Genomic DNA, 18,970 nt, shown 5'->3' with positions numbered 1-18,970 from the left:
CTTCCCCACCTTTCTCCTTGCATCTTCATCTTCCTTTGCAGCCGAGATCCTGTGTATTTCATACAGACCTCACCAGGGCTTGTTTCTCTCCAACAGGTCTGTATCCTGATGGAAATGAAATGAAGGGAGGGACTTTGCAAACAGGCAAACTGACCTTTTCAGCCCAACTAGTGCTTGATCTGAGTTTCAGATTTCGTAAACAAAGCAAGGGCTGAATGTCATGCAATGGCCTCTTTGCAAATGAAACACTTAAGAAAAAATCCTGTGGGAGTGAGAGGCTCAGCCTGAGACTCCTGCAAGCCTTGCCCATATCCTGCCTTCACAAGCAGGGTTGCGTCTAACGAGTGAGGTATGCAAGGTGCCAGCCATTCCCTGTGGTTTCACCACACTTGCAGGCCAGTTGGAGTCATTGACATTATAAAGCTAATATTTACAGGTGGGAAGTCATCCAGGTGGGGAGGCAGCTGTGGTGGAAAAAGCCAAAATATCCTTTCCACTAGGCAGTTGTGGGAAGCCACGAGTGTGCCAGTGCAGCGTGGGTGAAGGGGGCACAGCCAGGGCAGCAGAGGGAAACACTAATTCATTTTGGTCCCTTTTCCAGAGGCCCTGGCACCCTTTCCCAGGAGCTAAGATCATGGAGGGCCAGGTGGGGTGGCCAGTGAAGGCTATAGGACCTGGGCCCAGGAACTGAGGAAGTCTTATGTTTCCCCTGTAAGATGGGGATACTGTGGTTCATCCCTGTTTGGCAGATGGAAACTGAAGTGACCCGGCTGAGTGACTTGATCCACACTGCCTGGAAAGCAGAGCCATGCCGAGATCCTTCTTTTTTTCAGTTCTGCTTTCAGGATCCAACTCTGTCAGCAAGTAGCAATCAGAGATGGAACTTGTGGGTACCTAAAGGCTCTTGCATTACAGATTAGTTTGGAGGTTAAATGCATGGACCCACATGCATGCTAAACTGGACTACAAGGCAAGCTCTGGCCAGTTTCATATTTACTGCTTAGGCTATCTTGTATAGTTCTCCTAAGGGAACTTTGGGTGCCCTAGAAACGCCATTATTAAAGTTTGTTCCACGTTCCCTCCATGGAGGATGTGATGGGAGGGAGGAAGGTGGCCAGAACACATATTCTGTTGCCAGCTACCTGGCTCATTGATCTGAATAACTGCTTTTAGGCTCATCTGGTGCCATTTCAGCGTCAGAATGGGAAAGCCACAAAATATTCCTTGGTAGCTAGCTTGCTTTCCCCATCTCCTGGCCTTTAAGGAGATGTGGTGCTGCTCATGAGTCCCCCAGCAGCCTGCAGCAGAGCCCCAGCTGGGCACCTGGCAAGTGCCTCAGGTCTGCTGGGCCCCTCTCCGAGAAAAATGAAAGAGGGATTTCTTTGGCAAAGCATTTTGCTAACAAAATGTCTAAACATCCTTCAGTGTCCTCCAAAGATAAAGCTTCAAAGCAGGGCTTCTGTCGATCCTGCCTGTCTGACTTCAGCTTGTTCTTTTTCTCTCATTCCATCTCTGACTCCAAAGCAGACTTTCTTTTCCTCCAAGGCCCTTGGGAGTACTGAGTGGTTGTAAAACTTGTTTCTGACTTCATTGACACCTACTTTTCTAAAACGTTTTTACACTGAGATTGTGCATAAGTTCCTTAGAACTCTCACGCAGACTTTGAAGGCTTTCAGGTGCTGCCATTGCCTCTGTCTTTATTGTTTATTGCCTCATTTTGCTCTTGGGACTACAGAAGCTGTCGCAGGAGCTGATGGCTTTGCTCCCTGGCTTGGGAGGACTGTTGCTCAGCGACGTCCACCCAGCAGGACTATCCATCAGCCTTCTCAAGCCACCAAGACCTGCCATGGGCACAGCGGACTCCCAGGTTTCTTACATTATGTCTGGAGAGCACTTTGATGTATTGGTAGAGTGTTTGCAGCATCATTTCATGATTTCCATAGAGGTGACAGTCTTCCTGTCAGCTTTGACAGGTATGCTGAAGGGGTTTTACTTACTGGGTCTGGCTCTGTTTTGTCAAGCCTGTTGCCTATCAAATGTATTCTCTTGCTGCCTTCATTTGCTTTCCGCTCAGTGATGCTGAGGTGTCCTGGAGAGTACCTAGGTATTCTTCCAGTTCAGGGGAGCACGGACTTGACTGCTGGACTTTCTTACACCAAGATCTAGAAACTGGTGTCAGGTCCAGTGGCTGCAGCACCTGCAGGGAAGTAATGAGGCAGCCTCTGGTGAGGTGTATTTTAACCTGCATTCTCAGGTGTTGCATCGTTAATTAACTATAATGTGAAACATAAACTAGTCACATGATTTACTGAGGAAATCTGTAATATTTCTTGTCATTACTGCAATTCATTAAAGTGGGCGTTGGAGGTGACCCTGAAAGAATCCTCCACTGAGGTGTAATCAGGGACTTAAATGTAACTGTATATATTTGTCCCTGAGATTTTGCTTCATGTGCCTAAAACCTGGAATATGTCAGAGGAGCCCACGGCTTGTTACTCAGGCTTGTGGGCACCTGAACCCACATGAAAAGGATGAATAAGAATTGTGGTGTTTCTAGACTACAGAAGATATCTAATAGTAGGGCTTTGTGGCTTATAGTGGATATGGAAGAGTGGAGTTTTGTAGTGGCGCGATGTGAAATTGTGGTCACTGAGCACTGAAAGAAAGGCTTAATATTACAGGGACTTGACTCCTTTGTCTACAGAGGCAAAATAAAAGCACAGTTGGTTCAAAGGGAGATCTGTCGCTGGTAATGCCTGGTATTCCCTAATTCCTAAGAGTTTGCGGTTTCAGATGTATAGCATGCTTATTTAAGTGGTTGCTGTGTGCGTGGGGTAGAAGGATGCTTGGCTTTGTTTGGTTGGTTTTGTTTATGGCTACTCTGCATTGGAAAGGTGCTTTTTTGTCTGTTCAGGGGATGTGGGTCAAACGTGGCAGCTAGGAGCTGTGTGAAGCCAGGTCTGGAGCACTACAGGGGACAGGCTCTGTCACATCTTTAAGAACTGCTACGTGCTACATAAGCATTTAGGAAACTGCTAATTACGACGAGACAGTTTTACTAGCAGGACGGGAAAAGCAGAGCAGGAAGTCAGGGAGATTTTCACCTGGAACAAAGGCTCCCTTGACATCTTCTTCTCACCAGGAGCAGGAAGGAGCTGAGGCTGTTGAGGTCTGAACTCCACTTTGAGGTTGTCTCCAAACAGTCGGTAGCACATGGGAAGGAATTTGTGTAGCCTCCAGGGACATATATTTTAAGGAAGTTCCAAGAGCGCAGTGGTACTGGGGACGGTGCCTCAAAAGAGGCCATGCAGAGGCCACCATGAAGAAGAGTGCTGTGCTTGAGACACAGCAATTTTGAAGGTGCAGTATGTTAGCCATACCTGGCAGATCCCCTTTTCATTGCCTTCTTAACCCAGGTGTGCATATGATTTTGCAGGCTTGTGCCTCTCTGGGGAGAAGTGGAAGATATTTATTTCAGGAGTGTCTTGTGTGCATCATTTATATGCTGAACACATGCCATGTGCTTTCGACGGTATTTTTCAAGCAGGCACTGTCGTTCTGGCAGCAGTCAACAAGCAGCCTCTGGTTACTGTGTACTGCCAGCTCTGCAGGTACTGCAAAAGGTCTTACTGACTACTTAATACAGGGCAGGGGCTTGGTCTCTTGCCACCGCAAAGGCCACGTTTATAAATCAGCAGTAAGTGCTAGGAGTAAAGCAGAAGAAAACATCAGTGACTTTCAAACTGTTCCTTCTTTAGTCCCCAAAGTGCCTTTTTTGCCCTTTGGGGTGAGGGGGTGGATAGGGGACTTTACCTCATTTGCTTTCCTGAAACCTGTTGGAAGTACAAGTGAGGCGGCTGCGTGATTTGTGTATGCATGTAGAAGAGGGCCATCTGAATTGTAAATAGCACCTGCTAAATTATTATTAAGTGAAAGCTGACGTGGGAGGAGTTCTTAGAAAAAAAATGCCAAGTCTTTTAATAAAAGTCATTCAGGCTGTTTTAACATTGTCCCCCGGCTGCACTCTACATACTTCTGCTCATGTGGATGCTGCAGGGAGTTACGTGAGTCGTATCAAGGACAGGGGAGGCCCCATTAAATCCAGTTACTGTCAATTGTGTGAGAGCTTTAAATGGCTACACTAAAACTCATTATTAAAGAAAGGAACTATCAATTTTATTTAATGCATGGTGCCCAACCTTGATTCTTCTCCCAGCCCAGAGACCCACCGTGCACAGGGGTGTTATAAAAATTAGACCTGCACTCCCCAGCGCTCGTATTAGCTGTTGCAGAGTTCTGGCTGCAGCCTGACTGGCTAACTGGGGCTGCAGGAGGCTGCCCTGCACCCCTGCCAAGGCGGGACCAAGCCTGAGCCCAGGAGGGTTCAGTCCGTGTTGACACTTGCCTAAGTCCAGACAAAGCTTTTGCTAGCACAGGTGGGGCTGCTGAGCCACGCTTGAGGCAAGCAGGAGAACTCAGCGGGCAGGGCTGCTTGTCCTGAGCATCCTCACCCCCTCTGCTGCTGTCAGAGAGCAAAAAGGGGAGGAAACAGGGGCCAGCCTCAGGCCATCCCACGCAAAGTGGCAAGGTGTCTGCTAGGATCTTCCTGGGTCACAGGAAGGCAGCAAGAAAGGCTCAGCCTCTCACAGGAGGTGTCTTGGCAGACCCGAGTTCAAGAGGACTTCTCCCAGGTGAAACCACCTGTATCCCTCCCTCCATGGCTTATGGCCCCTCTGCCTCTCCAGGAGCCCTGGAGTGAGGATGCTCCTTCCCCAGAGACCGGCTCTGGGGGATACTCAGAGGGCATCTCTGTCACAAGGCTTGGCTGGCATGGATTGCCCCATTACTGCAAGTATGTTTCTTCATGGACATTGTGGCAAGCCATTGTTGGCCTATGTAATCAAAAGGCTGAAACTGTAAATCATATTACAGGCTGTAATGAGGAATTTGATCCCTGTAATGAACCATCCAAGTTTGATTCACATTTATTACTATTTCTGCTATTGCTATGGAGTAAAGCTCCTTTATAAAGGAAAGAACATGCCACCAGCACAATTTGATAGTGTCTTCAGGAAACTTAGATTTGTGTTTTTCTCACATTAGCTGCACAGGCAAATTCGCAATAAAAATGACTTCGCTGCAGAAGCCTTCTTTTCCCATCACCAAGCTGTCAGTCAGCCTGTAATTTCTTGGTATCGGACTATGCTGAAGAGCTGGCCGAGTTATTCGCCTTACAACGTGTGCTCCTAAAACCTCAAATGTGAGAAAATAATTTTGGATGGAAGGAAGAAGATTTCATACTTCTTTTTTTAGGGAAAAAAATATTTCTCCTTCCATGAGGTATAACCTCTGAGGAGGGCGGAAGTGGCAGCTGAGGAGTCCAAAGTCCTCCCTTTAGTCACAAGACAGCCCTGCTTCCTCCACCTCCTCCATTTTTGGGGTACCAGAGTGGGTCAGTGTTTGTCCCCTGTTCCTGTCCCCCTCCTGAGGCTGCCAGTAGTGTTCCAGGGACAGCAAGAGGCTGGTTGTTGATGTGGAAACCGGTCCCAAACAACAACTCGTTTCACCAAGGGGCACAGGCGGCCATCTGACGTTGACAATGTTGAGTGACTGCTGACCTTGTTTTTAGCATCAGCTGATACCAACTGGAGCCCTGCCAGTTTGCACCAGTTGAAAGTCTGCCTCTTAATGGTGGCGATTATCCTCATTTTTAGAGCAGTGCTGAGAGAGCTGCAGCTGCTGTGCTTCACATCCCTGACTTTAATTCGGGGTGCCTGGGTCTTCTGGTGTTATCTTTAGGGGAGCATGTGAGAAGAACCTCTCTCTCCTTGTTCTGCATCAATCATTTTTTTCCTTCTTATCTGTATGAAGAGATATCGCTCAAGCACACCATGTAATGAAAGCCATAAAGCTATAAATTACACCTCTGCTACGTCCACAATATGTTACCAATTACATCTGCTTTATTATTCGCGTCCAGGGAAAAACATATATCAAACCAACCCCACTCTCCAGGCAGGTCGGTACTGTACTAGAAGGAACACCGTGACTCTTCTTAATCAGTGGAAAAACAAACACAGTTTCAGCTCACTCACATACGATATTTGTGTCCAGGATGACAAGTTGAGTAATATTGCTGCGGTTCTCCAAGCTTGCCACGTGACACATGCTACAGCGTTTGTGGCAACGTCATCACCCTGTGGAAAGGAGAGAGGAGAGAAAGCACTTAGAGGGGCAGGGAGCTGGGGGAGTCCAAGGACCCAGTTGCAGGGACCTTGGAAATTGCTGCCAAGGAGGTTGGCAGGGGGGGAGTTAATATGAATTAATATGAATTGAAGCAAGCAGCATCAGAAAGCCAGGGGTCATGTCTACAAAGGACACACTGTGTGGTTTGCAGGGCTTCGTTGCTAGATGAGGGTTAGTGGAGTTTTGCTTTGCGTGTTCCAGCAGGGGTGAGGGTTTCCCCACGTGTCCTGATAGGGGTTTTCTTCTCCGTCTGCCCTGTCTTCACAAATTCATCACTGCGGCAGGGATGAAGGTGAGGGTGTTGAAGCAAACCGGAGTGATTGCTTTGCTGGTTACTTCTGTATAGCTATGTACAGTGGGTTTTGGCTCACCACAGCACCCTTGTCCTGAGCAGTTCCTGGGCTTTGGGCTGCTGGGAATTAACTGAAAAATGGGTGTTGGGTTTGTTCAGGTGTGTTTGCTTAACGACGCCACTCAGCACTGGAAGTGTGGAGTAATGTTCATATTTTTCTATATGGGTGTATATGTTTATGCATGCATGTGTGTGAGCATGTGTGTGTACACATGAGCTCCAGAAAGTCTTCGGAAGAGCAACACAGACTAGTGGAGAATGTTTTGGGGTTTTTTTAGGAAAGGGAGTCGAGTGTTAGATACTCTCAGGTCTCCACATGAGGAAGTCATCCATGGGCACTGCGGAGTTAGTTGTGCTTCTGTCACTGAAGCATTCATTCAGCTTTTAACTTTTTAAAGTTGAAAACAAGTCAAGGTTATGTTTGTGCTTAATAATTCAGCAACAGTGCCAGCTCAGCATATTGTCTTTTTCTTCCCTAGTCATTCTGGTTTATTAAAAAGAAACACTGATGACAGACAGAAGGGTGAAGGAGGCTGTGCCTTTCTGCTTTAACTCCCACTGGGCGCTGACTCCTTCACCAGGAATCCCCATAGATTTTTGCCATTCACAATACTTTTGCCCCAGCAGCACCATCCCTACCCTGGGCAGGGAAAGCTGGCATTAAGTCAGGACTTCGATGTCCTCTTCTCTGTGGACCACATCTTTTCTTCTGAACAGGAGCATTTCTGTTTCAGTGGAATATTACTCAGAACCCTTCAGTAAGTCTGCCTCAGTGATACTTTATTTTCACTTTGGTTATGAAGTTGTAGGTTTCATTTTTGTTTGTTTGGTGGGTTTTTTTTTAAGAAGATGTAGAAGATCATTAACTCTTCTAGAACCAGAGAAGCTTGCAGTAAAATAGGTTTTTTGTCTTTCCTCAAAAAGTATAGTTATATTAGGTCCTAGTTCTGCCACATGCTGATGTGTATGTTACTTCATTAACAATGCCATTCACTTCCAGGGGATCTGCTTTCCAGTGATGGTATTGTCACTGTGAATAAGAATAGATGAACACGTTTTTATAAATCTGGGAGAACTGAGACTACACAGTGAAGCTCATGTCATGTAACTCACATCTCCAGTGTCCCTGAGCACAGACCAGCATTGTGCACGATTCCCGCGTGCAGACTTGGCAAGCAACCTGAAACATCATCTGCTTCTTCTGTCCTGGCTTGTCAACTTTGTCCGTGCACCTCCATTTTGTCATGGTGTATCATCTCTGGGTCCGATCCTCGCTCTCTGCAGGCCAGAAGCTACACAGTGGTTTTAGGGGAATAAATGGAGGGCTTAAGTCAGATCCACCAAACTGTTTAAAATAGGATGAGCCTGAGGATTTGAGATTTGGTCTCCCCAGGCAGAATACTTTGCGGTATTTGACATCAGTTCTTCCTGAGAGCTAGATATATTCATGGAGACCATGAGAATAGGAGTCTCTTTAGGCAGAGGAGATAAAAATAACATTTACATTCCTGTTATTAAAAATGAGAAGGGGGAGAGCAATAAAGCAGGAATCTGTTGTTGTTGTTAGTATAGTTGAATCGGGGATAATGATTTATTTTAGAGCATAATATTTTATTTGTGTTGAATACATATTTCTGGAAGAACTTGATTTTTGTGTGTGTGCATGTGCTGTATCTGAAGTCTGTATCCCATTTTTCCTTACTGCCACTGAAAAAATGAAAAAAGCTGGGGAAAGCATCTTGACATTGTGGTTTCATTCTGATCTTGTATTGCAGGTATGGCCTCGCATGTGCAAGTTTTCTCTCCTCACACCCTTCAGTCAAGTGCCTTCTGTAGCGTGAAGAAACTGAAAGTGGAGCCGAGTTCAAACTGGGATATGACTGGGTACGGCACACACAGCAAAGTCTACAGCCAGAGCAAGAACGTGCAGTCATCCCAAGCAGCCGCCGCAGCAGCCGTCAACGCCTCCCTCCAGATCCCCAATCCGAGCATCCCTTACGAACAGACCATCATCTTCCCAGCAAGCACGGGGCACATCGTGGTGACATCCGCCAACAGCACTTCTGGTGTGGTTGCAGTGTCTGGGCAAACACTGGGCGGGCCACACAACCTGATGCGTCGCAGCACTGTGAGCCTTCTGGACACCTACCAAAAATGTGGACTTAAGCGCAAGAGTGAGGAGATCGAGAACACAAGCAGCGTGCAGATCATCGAAGAGCATCCACCAATGATTCAGAACAATGCCAGTGGAGCCACTGTAGCCACCGCCACCACTTCCACGGCCACCTCCAAAAACAGTGGCTCCAACAGTGAAGGGGATTACCAGCTGGTGCAACATGAGGTGCTCTGTTCCATGACCAACACTTACGAAGTGTTAGAGTTTCTTGGCCGTGGAACTTTCGGACAAGTAGTGAAATGCTGGAAACGTGGCACTAATGAGATTGTGGCTATCAAGATCCTAAAGAACCATCCTTCCTATGCCCGGCAAGGCCAGATTGAAGTGAGCATCCTGGCTCGGCTGAGCACAGAAAGTGCGGATGACTACAACTTCGTCCGTGCATATGAGTGCTTCCAGCACAAGAATCACACGTGCTTGGTCTTTGAAATGTTGGAGCAGAACCTCTATGACTTCCTAAAACAAAACAAATTCAGTCCCTTGCCCCTGAAGTACATTCGACCAATTCTCCAGCAGGTAGCAACTGCCCTAATGAAGCTGAAAAGCCTAGGACTTATTCATGCTGATCTCAAACCAGAGAACATCATGTTGGTAGACCCATCCCGACAGCCATACAGGGTCAAGGTCATAGACTTTGGTTCAGCTAGCCATGTGTCTAAAGCTGTGTGTTCTACCTACCTTCAATCCAGATATTACAGGTAAGAGACTGGGCTCATGTAACATTACTAGGAGAAATATTTTACGTATGGGAATTTTCTTACATTCCTGTAAATGAATGGGAGTCATCCCTCAATCTTAAACTGGGATGGCTCTTAGAAAGGCTTGTTGGTGATAGAAAAAATAGCATCCTAACCTCTTGGAGTTTACTTGCATTGCAAATTTGTAAATAACCATAAAATGTAAAAACAGAGTTTGCCAGTTATGATTTAGAAAGCCTTTCACCTCTGTCAGTACTTTGTTCTCTCCTCAACTGTTTCCAGAAGAGACGATGGCTGTGGAGAGTCCACATTTCCTTTCCAAGTCAATGCAAGTAGGTTCTTGGTTTCAGAAAGACTTTAACCTAAACAATCAATCGTATTTTGCTGTGTCTTCCAGTCTTTATTCATATGTGAAACCAGGGACTTTACAAGAATAAGGTTGTCCCACAGGAAAACTGTATGGATGCAGAAGATGCTTTGCCAAGGATTAGTTTTCACTCAGACTGCAGAGCTTACTAGAGTCAATGGGAGTATTCTGGCTGGCTCCTGTCGGCTCTGCTCCAGGAGAGTGGGCAGTCTGGCCAGGCTGGAAACACCTTTCTTCATGTGGGAAGCTGTTGGTGGGGATGCATGAGTATTGGTAGTAATTTGGTGTTGGACTGAGGATCTGTCATGGACAGTTGATTCCTACTCACAGTGCTTTTAACTACAGGTATATTATGCGCTAGGATGGAGTTCTTCCCTCCTGTGTAGGTGTGCCCAAAGCGAAACGTGTGAAGCAGCTATATCCCTCTTCAGTCTATTAAACCGTTTCAGCAAAGCAGCCTCTGTAACCCCTGGAAGGCCATCCTCTCCCTCTGTCTTGACTCACAAGATGCAAAGTCTCTCTGTAGGTGTTCTCCTTGGACCTTCTCTTTGGTACCAGTCAGCTTGGTTCAACATCCCAAGGACCAAGAAAAGCAGTTCTACTGCTACCTCAGGAGTGGGAGAAAATAAGGGGGGGAAAAATAGGAATTTGTCTTTAGGTGACAGCTGAATTTAGAAATGTTCAGGGCATGCTTTTGTTGTTGTAATTCTGTGAAACAGGGGCAAAGAGGGAAAATGTGATCCTTCTTGATGACCGATTTAATGAAAATCAGTCCTGGCAGCACCCATAGCTCATGAGATGGGTTACAGAAAAGCAGGGTAGTTGCTTTGTTTGTAAATAGGAAATAAATCTGTCTTATACATGGGGAGGACTGGGGACAAAAAAACAACATGAGTTGATAAAAGACCCTTTTCCTACTTTATAAACCTCACAGTGGCAAAGCCCACCTGAGGTCTGAGCTTGGGAAGAGTTAATTTTCACAGGAGCAGGAACTTTGACAGTGTAGCACCACAGCAGCTGATTTTTATCTGCTTGTCCTTTGCTCTGAAGGAGGCCAGAAAAAAAATCCTCAACCCTAGTTTATACCTCAGAAGAGGCTTATTAAATGAAATATTCTACCTGATGACAGTCCTATCCTCCAGGAGAGACATGTTTCTGTGGTAAATATGCAAAAGCTTTTAGGGTTGCAATTACCTGGCAGACTAGAAGGGAAAAAAAAAAAAGGATAATACAGGCATTTTGTTGTTGAGTTATCTGTGATTCTGCATTAGCAGCCTAGGTCCCTAGCTGAAAGACGGAAGGGGCAGCCAAAATGAAATATGTGACAGAAAGCAGAAATGAAAGAGAAAAATGGTTCATTCTCAGCGACAAACAAGGAATATTTTTGTGGCAGTCTCTAGGGAGGAAAAGGCTTGATAAAATTTGCTTCTTATATTTTAAATGTTATTCCTGCCCAGTCTGAAGTTGCAGCTTGTTAGATAATAAGTTCTGTCTAATTCCTTCCTTGTTTTCCATACCTGAATTGATGGGAGGAAGGGAAAAGGGGCAGCAGCTCACCAGGAAAAAAAATAAGAAAAAGAAAAATCTCGTTGGGTTGAATTACATCAGCAGGGGGCTGCTGATGAAGCTAAATTCAAGTCATGAGGAAAATTTATATTCTTCTTCATTTTCTGATGGGGGGAAAATACAGCAGAAAGACCCATTCCGCTCCAGAGAGAAGGAACTTTCATGCTAGGGGAAGCACAGGGCTTTATAAAGATTTCATGGGTCTTCCATTTAATTTACACTTGTTTTGCTTGCTAGAGTATAAAAGACAAGAGGATGATTTCAAGAAATGGCACGTTTAAGCTGAACGTGAGGCAAAAGCTTCTTTGGAGTAAAACCTCTCAGACTCTAAGCAGGCATGCCAAAGAAGTGACAGAAGCCCTGTGCCCCACGCATTTAAAGAAGGACACGGCAGATTGCTGGGGAATATAATGTAGAGGTCGGCTCCCAGCTGGAGATTTTTTATCATGGGCATTTGGGAGCAAATTTTCAGGTCGTCCCCATATTTTCTTAACAACTTGCATTTTCTTTTCCTTTTTTTTTGTTTTTTTTTTTTTTTTTTTTTGTTTGTTTTTTGTTTTTTTTTTGTTTAACGCTACTCTCAAGAATGTGATGGCCAAATCCTTTCAAGTGAGGAAAGTTGTGTGGGATCCTGCTCATTCTCAGAGCAATATAAGGCATTTCCTCTTCCTATAAATGATAGGCCTATTTTCTCTGCCTGGAGGTGGAAGACAAAGTATCTTTAAAAAAACTCCATGCTCTTTCTCGTCCCATATCTTCATAGCCCAGCATAAGCTAAGACAATCCCAGGGCTGCTTGCAGACTTTATGTGAGCAATTTGCCGTTGCTGCTGTGTAAAGTGGCCTGAAGATGAACTGGATCCCTCAGCCCAGTTTCTTGTGAGAGGAACGGACTTGGTTTTGTGCTGCTGGTGCAGCTTGGGGGCCCTCGCTGGGCGCCCCAACATCAGGACCTCGCTGTGCCAGCAGGGCTATTTCTGTCAAGCTAAGCCAGTGCTCTTTGGAAGGGTCTGGAATGCCTCCTGACTGTAGAGGGGCCCGAGAGGGGCAGGACACGCCAGGCTAAGGTGGGCCTTGCAGGAACTCCCCCTCACTGCCAAGAGGGTCCCTCTGGGAGAGCTGCCCCTCACACCCCCAGTGCCTGCCCCAGGCCTGCGCCTCTGCTGAGGGGCACGAGCACCAGAGCCTGGCAGGGTGTGGGGACAGGGCGCATCTGGGCCCTGCCACGGCTCTGCACCAAAATGTTGCGAGAGCTTAAGGCTCTGAGTCCTTTGCTAAAGGGGAGCAACCCCAGAGCAGACTGGGAGCCAGAGGTAGGGTCCTCTCACCCACCAGGCCTGCACCAGCATGTTGTTATCTGCCCTGGCCCCGATGGCTGTGCAGTTCTGGCGCTGTTGCGCTCCCCCTGCTCCCCACCAGCAGTGGTGGGGTGCCCGGGGACTCTCCCGCCCCGTCCCGATTTCGTCAGCTGTTCCTTGCACCGCTGCTCCAGCCGAGTCAGAGATTTTGTCAGTACTGTGGTCAGAGTTGCCATCTCAAAGGTTGGGGGGTGAAGAGAATCAGCCTCATTCCTCCCACCCATCTTCACCCTGTGGTGCAAAACTCACTGTGGTGCAAAGCATTTCTCATGTAGCATCCTTAGCCTGCACGTATAGGACCTGGCTGGTAGCCATGCAAGCGGTCCCCCTTGTTTGGGACAGTGGTCCCAGCCTGCCCCCCAGTCACCATAGTCCTTTGTCTTGTCACTTATTGCTAGCTGAGTTGGCCTGGGCGTGATCAGTGACCCTTCATGGAAGTACATGGTCGTGTAGCCAAGGTCTGGAGTTGCCTGTGTGAGGAATCAAAGCTGCTGATGGAGGGTCGCTTTGCCCGGCTCGCAGAGCAGGAGCTTTGCAGCTGGAAGTTTTAGCCAGGCCTGCTTATGCTAGAAATGAAGCCCTGTTCACAAGAGCAACCGATTAAAAAGCTGCAACAGCCAGCGCGTCACGGGGTATCTTCATGGGATTTTATTTTTCCCTTTTTTATACCGCATTTTGAAGGGGAGATCACTGAGGTAGGCTTTGTGATCTCCAATTTGCAGGAGGTCAGAGGGATGAATGACCAGAGAGATCCCTTCTGGGTTGATAATCCATGTATGAACAGCTTCCCAGGAAAACCCACATCCTGAGAAACGCAGGGCTCAGGCTGCAACAGAAGCCCCCTCTTTCAGAGCCCACATTCATGCACCCAGGCAAAATAGGGGGTAGTACCCTCTCGGAGACAGGGTGGGTGGGGTGGTGGGTAGAGCTGCAGTCCTCCCTTGCTGGAACCAAAGCGGTTCTCTAGTGTGGGGTGGCAGCGCTGGGGCGTTCAAAGCATGAGGGCTTCCCCTGGGGGCACTACCACCAAGCTACCTTGCCCTCTTGGCTTTTCTTTACTGCTCAGATGAAACAGCTGTTGTGTTGCTCCCCAGGGATGAGTGTGTTTCACTAATAATGGCATAATCACTTTATGAGATTTAAGTCTTTTAGAATTTGCAAAATACTGCAGGTATAAAATAATGGCTGTCACCCCTGCACTATTAAGGGATAAATGTAGTTTTGGTGCCTTGTTTTCAAAAGGCTTTGGCATGTGGCATGTCTGGTCATGGGTTGAGATGTCTGCTTTGTAGGTAACCAGCTTCCGATGAAGTGTTTGGATAACAGGGAATGGAGCTGAGTATCAGTTTGAAGAAGTGTTTATCAGTCTAGTTTCAGACACTGCAAGACAATATGCAAGCATAAAAGCCTACGCACGTGTTGTCAGCTGCCCATACAGAGTATATAGTGAGGCTGTGTGCAGGTGTGTTTTTTAACTGGGTGTGCATGCTTAGCTGGGTGAGTCTGGGTCCTGAGGGATACAGGGGACTAAAGTGGATCAGTCTTGCCACACATGGACATCGTTCCACAACAGGTATCAGTCCTTTAGCCGTGCTGACAGGGAGCCAAAGCAAGTTAGATTCCCGAGCAGTCACGACTTCTTCCCCATTGTGTGACTCAGAGCATGCGTCATTCTGGCCAAAACTGGCCTTTAAATGAGGCAGTAGTAACGGCAGCAGGGATAGGCTGTGCTTATTAATTTACTCAGTGAATTGGCATCTGTTACATCCTTGTATAACAGTGTTAGTGCACTTATATTTCAAAATCTTGTGCCATTCTGGACTTGCAAAAACATCTCTATCTCAGACTTGACTGCTTTTGCAGCTGTGGGAGCCTCTTTGCTCTGCCAGTCTGTTTCAATCCTACCTGCAACATTCACTGCTTTACTGACTCTGCCTCTCCAAGGTAAAGAGCAGGATAGCTAGGTGGTTTGAGGAGGAATATTTCTTCTGGGAACTGGAGCGAAACCACCAAGTTCATTGCTGAAGTCTAAGCTCAGTTTCACGTAGTGATGATCACGCCTGGTGATCAGTCGTAGTAGGACTACAGGCTTGCAGAACAGGCAATACATTGTAAAAGACTTTGTGGAGGAAAGCAGACTTCACACTCTACTATTTTAAGCAGTTCTTCATTTCTTTCCCAACAACATTTGGAGTTTGGAGTTGTTTTTTTCAGAACCAAAATTCAGCAGAATTCTTTTTTTGCAAAACCAATGCCAGGATTAATTGAATCTCGGTTTCATTGTATCCAGACCACCAAATCTTGGAAGGGAACAGCCATTCAGCTGAAAGCTTTTGGCTTTGTCCCATCTGTGTGATAGTCAGGCCAGGTTAGTTTCTGTTTTTACAAAACTCAAGCAAAGATAGTTCTTTGCCAAGTTCCTTTGTGTATAAATCACCCCGGAGCAGGGATGGTAAACCGGCATTTTGCCTGTGGCGCATCCAACAGAGGATACACACACACTGTATATTCTGAAATAACTCCCTTTCTAATTTAAAACAGAAAAGCCTATATTTCAGCCTAAACAATCTCTTCAGACCAGAGTCTCCCTAGGGTTTTCTCTACTGAAACCTCTTACTGTTTCCTTAGGTGTTTTTTATTTTGCTCTGAGCAGACATGCCAGCTCCTCCTTTATCTTGTCAAAGTTAGCGATCTGCCCCTTTCACTGTGGTGCTCCAACACCTCCCGGCCCAGCTCCAGCACATGATGCTGTCCTCACTCTGAGAGGAGCCCTGCATCCCTGTGTGGAGTCGGAAAGGCTGTCACAGGAGAGCTTTGTTTATTTATTAACCAAGTGTGTAAAATATATCCAGTTATGGGCCTCTGGGCCCAAGAATATTTGGAACAAAGGGCTGTTTGCAAGGAACCTGGCAGAGAGGCTGCCCCAGCTAAGAGAAGTCATCAATAGGCCGAGGAAGGGGAGAGGGCTTGTGCTGCTTCTTTTTGGCTCATCTATGTCTGACTGATGGAAAATCAAACATGTCAGCTGAGTGCTGAACCAGTTCTCCTGTCCCCTCTCCCCGCTCTGAAAACAGCTCCTATATGGCAAAGACAGGGGACTGATAGTAATTATTCCTTGTGCAGATCTCAGTTGTGTCTTGGTCACTAGAAAGGAAGGAACCTGTGTGTGCACAGGCAGGGCTCAATCCATTAGGGGCATAGTAGATCAGAGACAAGTATGTGAAAGGCAGCCAGAGGCAGGTACCAGGGTTGGGAGCACTGGTTTTCCAGCAGCAGGTGCCACCCCATGGGTGAGGGGCTCTGGTCCTCCCCAGTCAGCTGGAGTTGCAAAATCTCTGCCATAGTCCAATGAGGTAAAACACCACAGGGAACTGGTTGGCAAAGTCCCACTGAGCACAGATTAACAACAACAACAACAAATTAAATAAAAATATTTTTGGCTGCCACACTCACTGTTAATTGTTGGAACAACCAGAGACTCTAAGAGCACTCTGAAATCTGGGCTTTGGGCCACCTGTTAACCATACCCTGTTGTTCTCGTGTTGCTTTTCCCTTGTTCATCACTGTTAGAGATACTTGGGTGAAAAGGCGTGTTTGTTTCTTAGGAGTACCTAATTTCCAGCAGTTCCCCTTCCCCACCTGAAGTTACAATCTGCCTTTAGATATGGAAAGGAGACAGGATTGCCAGTGTGACCAATGCAAGCGGCAGGACTATGGCTTTAGGTGAGGGGATGAGCACTGGGAGCGGGTGAACAGCTAAACAAAGATCCCTCTTTTAGGAAAATGTCAGTTGTGCAAAAGAGCAAGCAAAACACAGGGAAAAGAAGGTAAATCCAAATTTGCTTCTAAAAAAAGAGCATTTTCCCAAGGCTGCCACAGCTTTTAAGGGTGTCAGTGGTCCCCATAGAGGGAAGGGCAGCCCTGTTCACCCCCAGTGGCGCACCCATGGCCCTGGGCAGTGCTGTGCTGGCAGGGAGCAGGAGCAGAGCCGTGGTGGCAGGGCTGCTCAGTGGTCAGCCATCAGCTCTGACACAGGTGTCCTGCCCACGCTGGGACAGCTCACCTCACTGTTCTCCACATCAGCTCTGGAGGGACATGATTGTGGAGAACAGTACTTTTATTCCCCTCCACCCCCTCTACTCCATAACTTTTGCATTTAAGCATGCCTTCCCGCTGTGGGCATTCACACCACCCAGTGCCACACAGTCCCAGGTCTGGAGCTGACCTCCTGGAAAGCACCACTTTCTGGTTTGGAAACAAATATGTTTCCAATCTAGCTGACTTGGAGTTCCTGTGTGGTTTCAAGAGGGCTAGCAGAGAGGAGGCAGCGTGCACATACACTCCATTACCTGTCTGTGTGCTGCTACCTGGAGTCATCTGGGCACTCCTGACATAAACATCCATGAACTTCTATTTTTTTTAAACTCAGTGCTGAATCCTAGATAGTGCCTTATCTATACTCGCTGCCAAAGTCATTTTGGGAATGCCAGGAGAATCAGCAAGAGGCTTGGAAGTCCCAGTCTCCCCACTTGCAGGTTGGCCACAGGTGTTCTTGTGTTCAGGCATTTTTGGTGTTTTTTTTTCTCTTGCTACCATCTCTCTCACATGATCACCAAAACAAGCCTGTCACAGGATTTCCTGCTGCCTATTTTCCTTCTCAAGCTTCATAAGCACAGTAAGTCCCTTTAAGGCTGCAGCCTGGTGAAATGATGTGAAAAATCAAGGTCACTCTTGCATTTACTGTACCAGGACAGGTCTGAAACAGTTACAAATGGCTAGCTTGTTTTACTTAAAAAGAGCTATTTACCTAAGAGAAATCAAACCCCTCCTATTGCAGCTATTGGCTGTAGTGCTTGAGACTCCATCTCTGTAGTACATAAAAGACATACTGTCTTTTGGTAAAGATACCTGTGCTCAGAGCATGGTCTGGGAAATAACTTAGCTCAATACAGTGACAAGCAGTGATATTTGTGAGTGATGGTACAATTAGCGGGGCTAGAACACAGGCCAGCTGCAGTCAGAGTCTGCTGTTTGCATGTATATGAGAGACAAAGTTTGGTCTCTTCTCCTAGTTGCTTACTTCTGTGGTTTTGTGTTTGCTCTCCTTTCTCTCCTCTCACTCATGTCGCTTCCTCACCAAGTGCAAAGGAAACAGAACAGGGGAAAGGGTGCTCTTTTTTTTTCAGCTCCAATGACAGACCAGCAGTGGCTGCTCATAGGAACAGTGGTGTGGTGACCCATGGATGTTACTCCAGCAGTAGGTGGTCAGTGAAGGAGAAGGCACTGCAGTCACACACTGGAGAGTGATTTTCCATGTCCCTCTCCACTTATTTCAACACTTGTTTGGGTCAAGGTAGTAGCTGGCTAATGGTGGTGGTGGCTGCTGAGAAGTAGAATGAGGTGAGGGGCTGTTGGCGTGAGATCAGTGCTCCAAGTGTGAAAATAAGAAGAATTACAAGTAGCAAGATTAATCATCCACACTTCTGAATATGAAAAGCAGCATTAGCAACACAGTTTGCACAGGATTTCAGGGATGCTTTGCTCAAGTACCACGTATTTAAATCCTATCAGGTTTTTGCCTCCCCCTGTATGCTTGCTTGGCAAGAGATTTAAGTGTAACATGGAGGAAGCTTACTGCATACGTCTGTGCATTCATTAGGTTCACAAGTTTTAGGCCCCAGCACAGTGGGACTGAAAAGCTGCATTACACTGAAGAGCATTTTCTGATTGGGAAGTGTTTCTGCTCTGCTGTTTATTGGCAATGAGGTTAGAAAAGTGACTGACGTTGGTTTATAAATGAATGAGTCATTACCAGAAGAGAGGAGTTACCTAAAGATGCTATGATTAATATAGGTTTACACAATCCCCAGCTTCAGCCCCCTGAATGCTGTGATTTCAGTCCCCAAAGTTTCTGTCTTCTTGAGCCACTTGCTGCACTGATCCTTCAAATTAACCCAAGCAAATGTAAAGGCACCTAATTCTCACGTGGGGGCTCAGTAGCTGCCTCCTTGTCCAGGTCACGCTGGGGAAAGGAGCAACTCTCAAGCAGTTGAGAGTGGTTATCTTGCTTGAAAAACACTGATCTTGTGGTGTGACTTAAGCTGAGTTAGAACCACAGCTGTTACCTGTTTAAGAAGGAAGGTCAAGGAAATGTCCTTTGCCTTTTAGGCCAGGTCATACAATGATTATTCTGTGGCACTTTACAGGG

At 46.7% G+C, this 18,970-nt stretch overlaps 1 protein-coding gene across 14 annotated transcripts in view; it reads left to right on the top strand.

Moving 5' to 3' along the window:
• The window catches only part of HIPK2 (homeodomain interacting protein kinase 2), a 142,304-nt gene that overhangs the window by 33,907 nt on the left and 89,427 nt on the right, over window positions 1-18,970 (top strand). For all 14 annotated transcript variants that reach the window (XR_012657365.1, XM_075074563.1, XM_075074539.1 and 11 more), the window contains one exon: window positions 8,374-9,472. Coding sequence is in view for 13 of the 14 variants with exons in the window: in XM_075074563.1 (XP_074930664.1) it covers window positions 8,374-9,472 (1,099 nt within the window). In the remaining variant the exon portion in view is untranslated. The remainder of the gene's footprint in view (window positions 1-8,373; window positions 9,473-18,970) is intronic.

This window comes from Phalacrocorax aristotelis, chromosome 1 (genome assembly GCF_949628215.1).
Source record: "Phalacrocorax aristotelis chromosome 1, bGulAri2.1, whole genome shotgun sequence".
Lineage (NCBI taxonomy): Eukaryota > Metazoa > Chordata > Aves > Suliformes > Phalacrocoracidae > Phalacrocorax > Phalacrocorax aristotelis.
The sequence above is the reverse complement of the archived record's forward strand: the minus strand, read 5'-3'. Positions and strand labels throughout refer to the sequence as shown.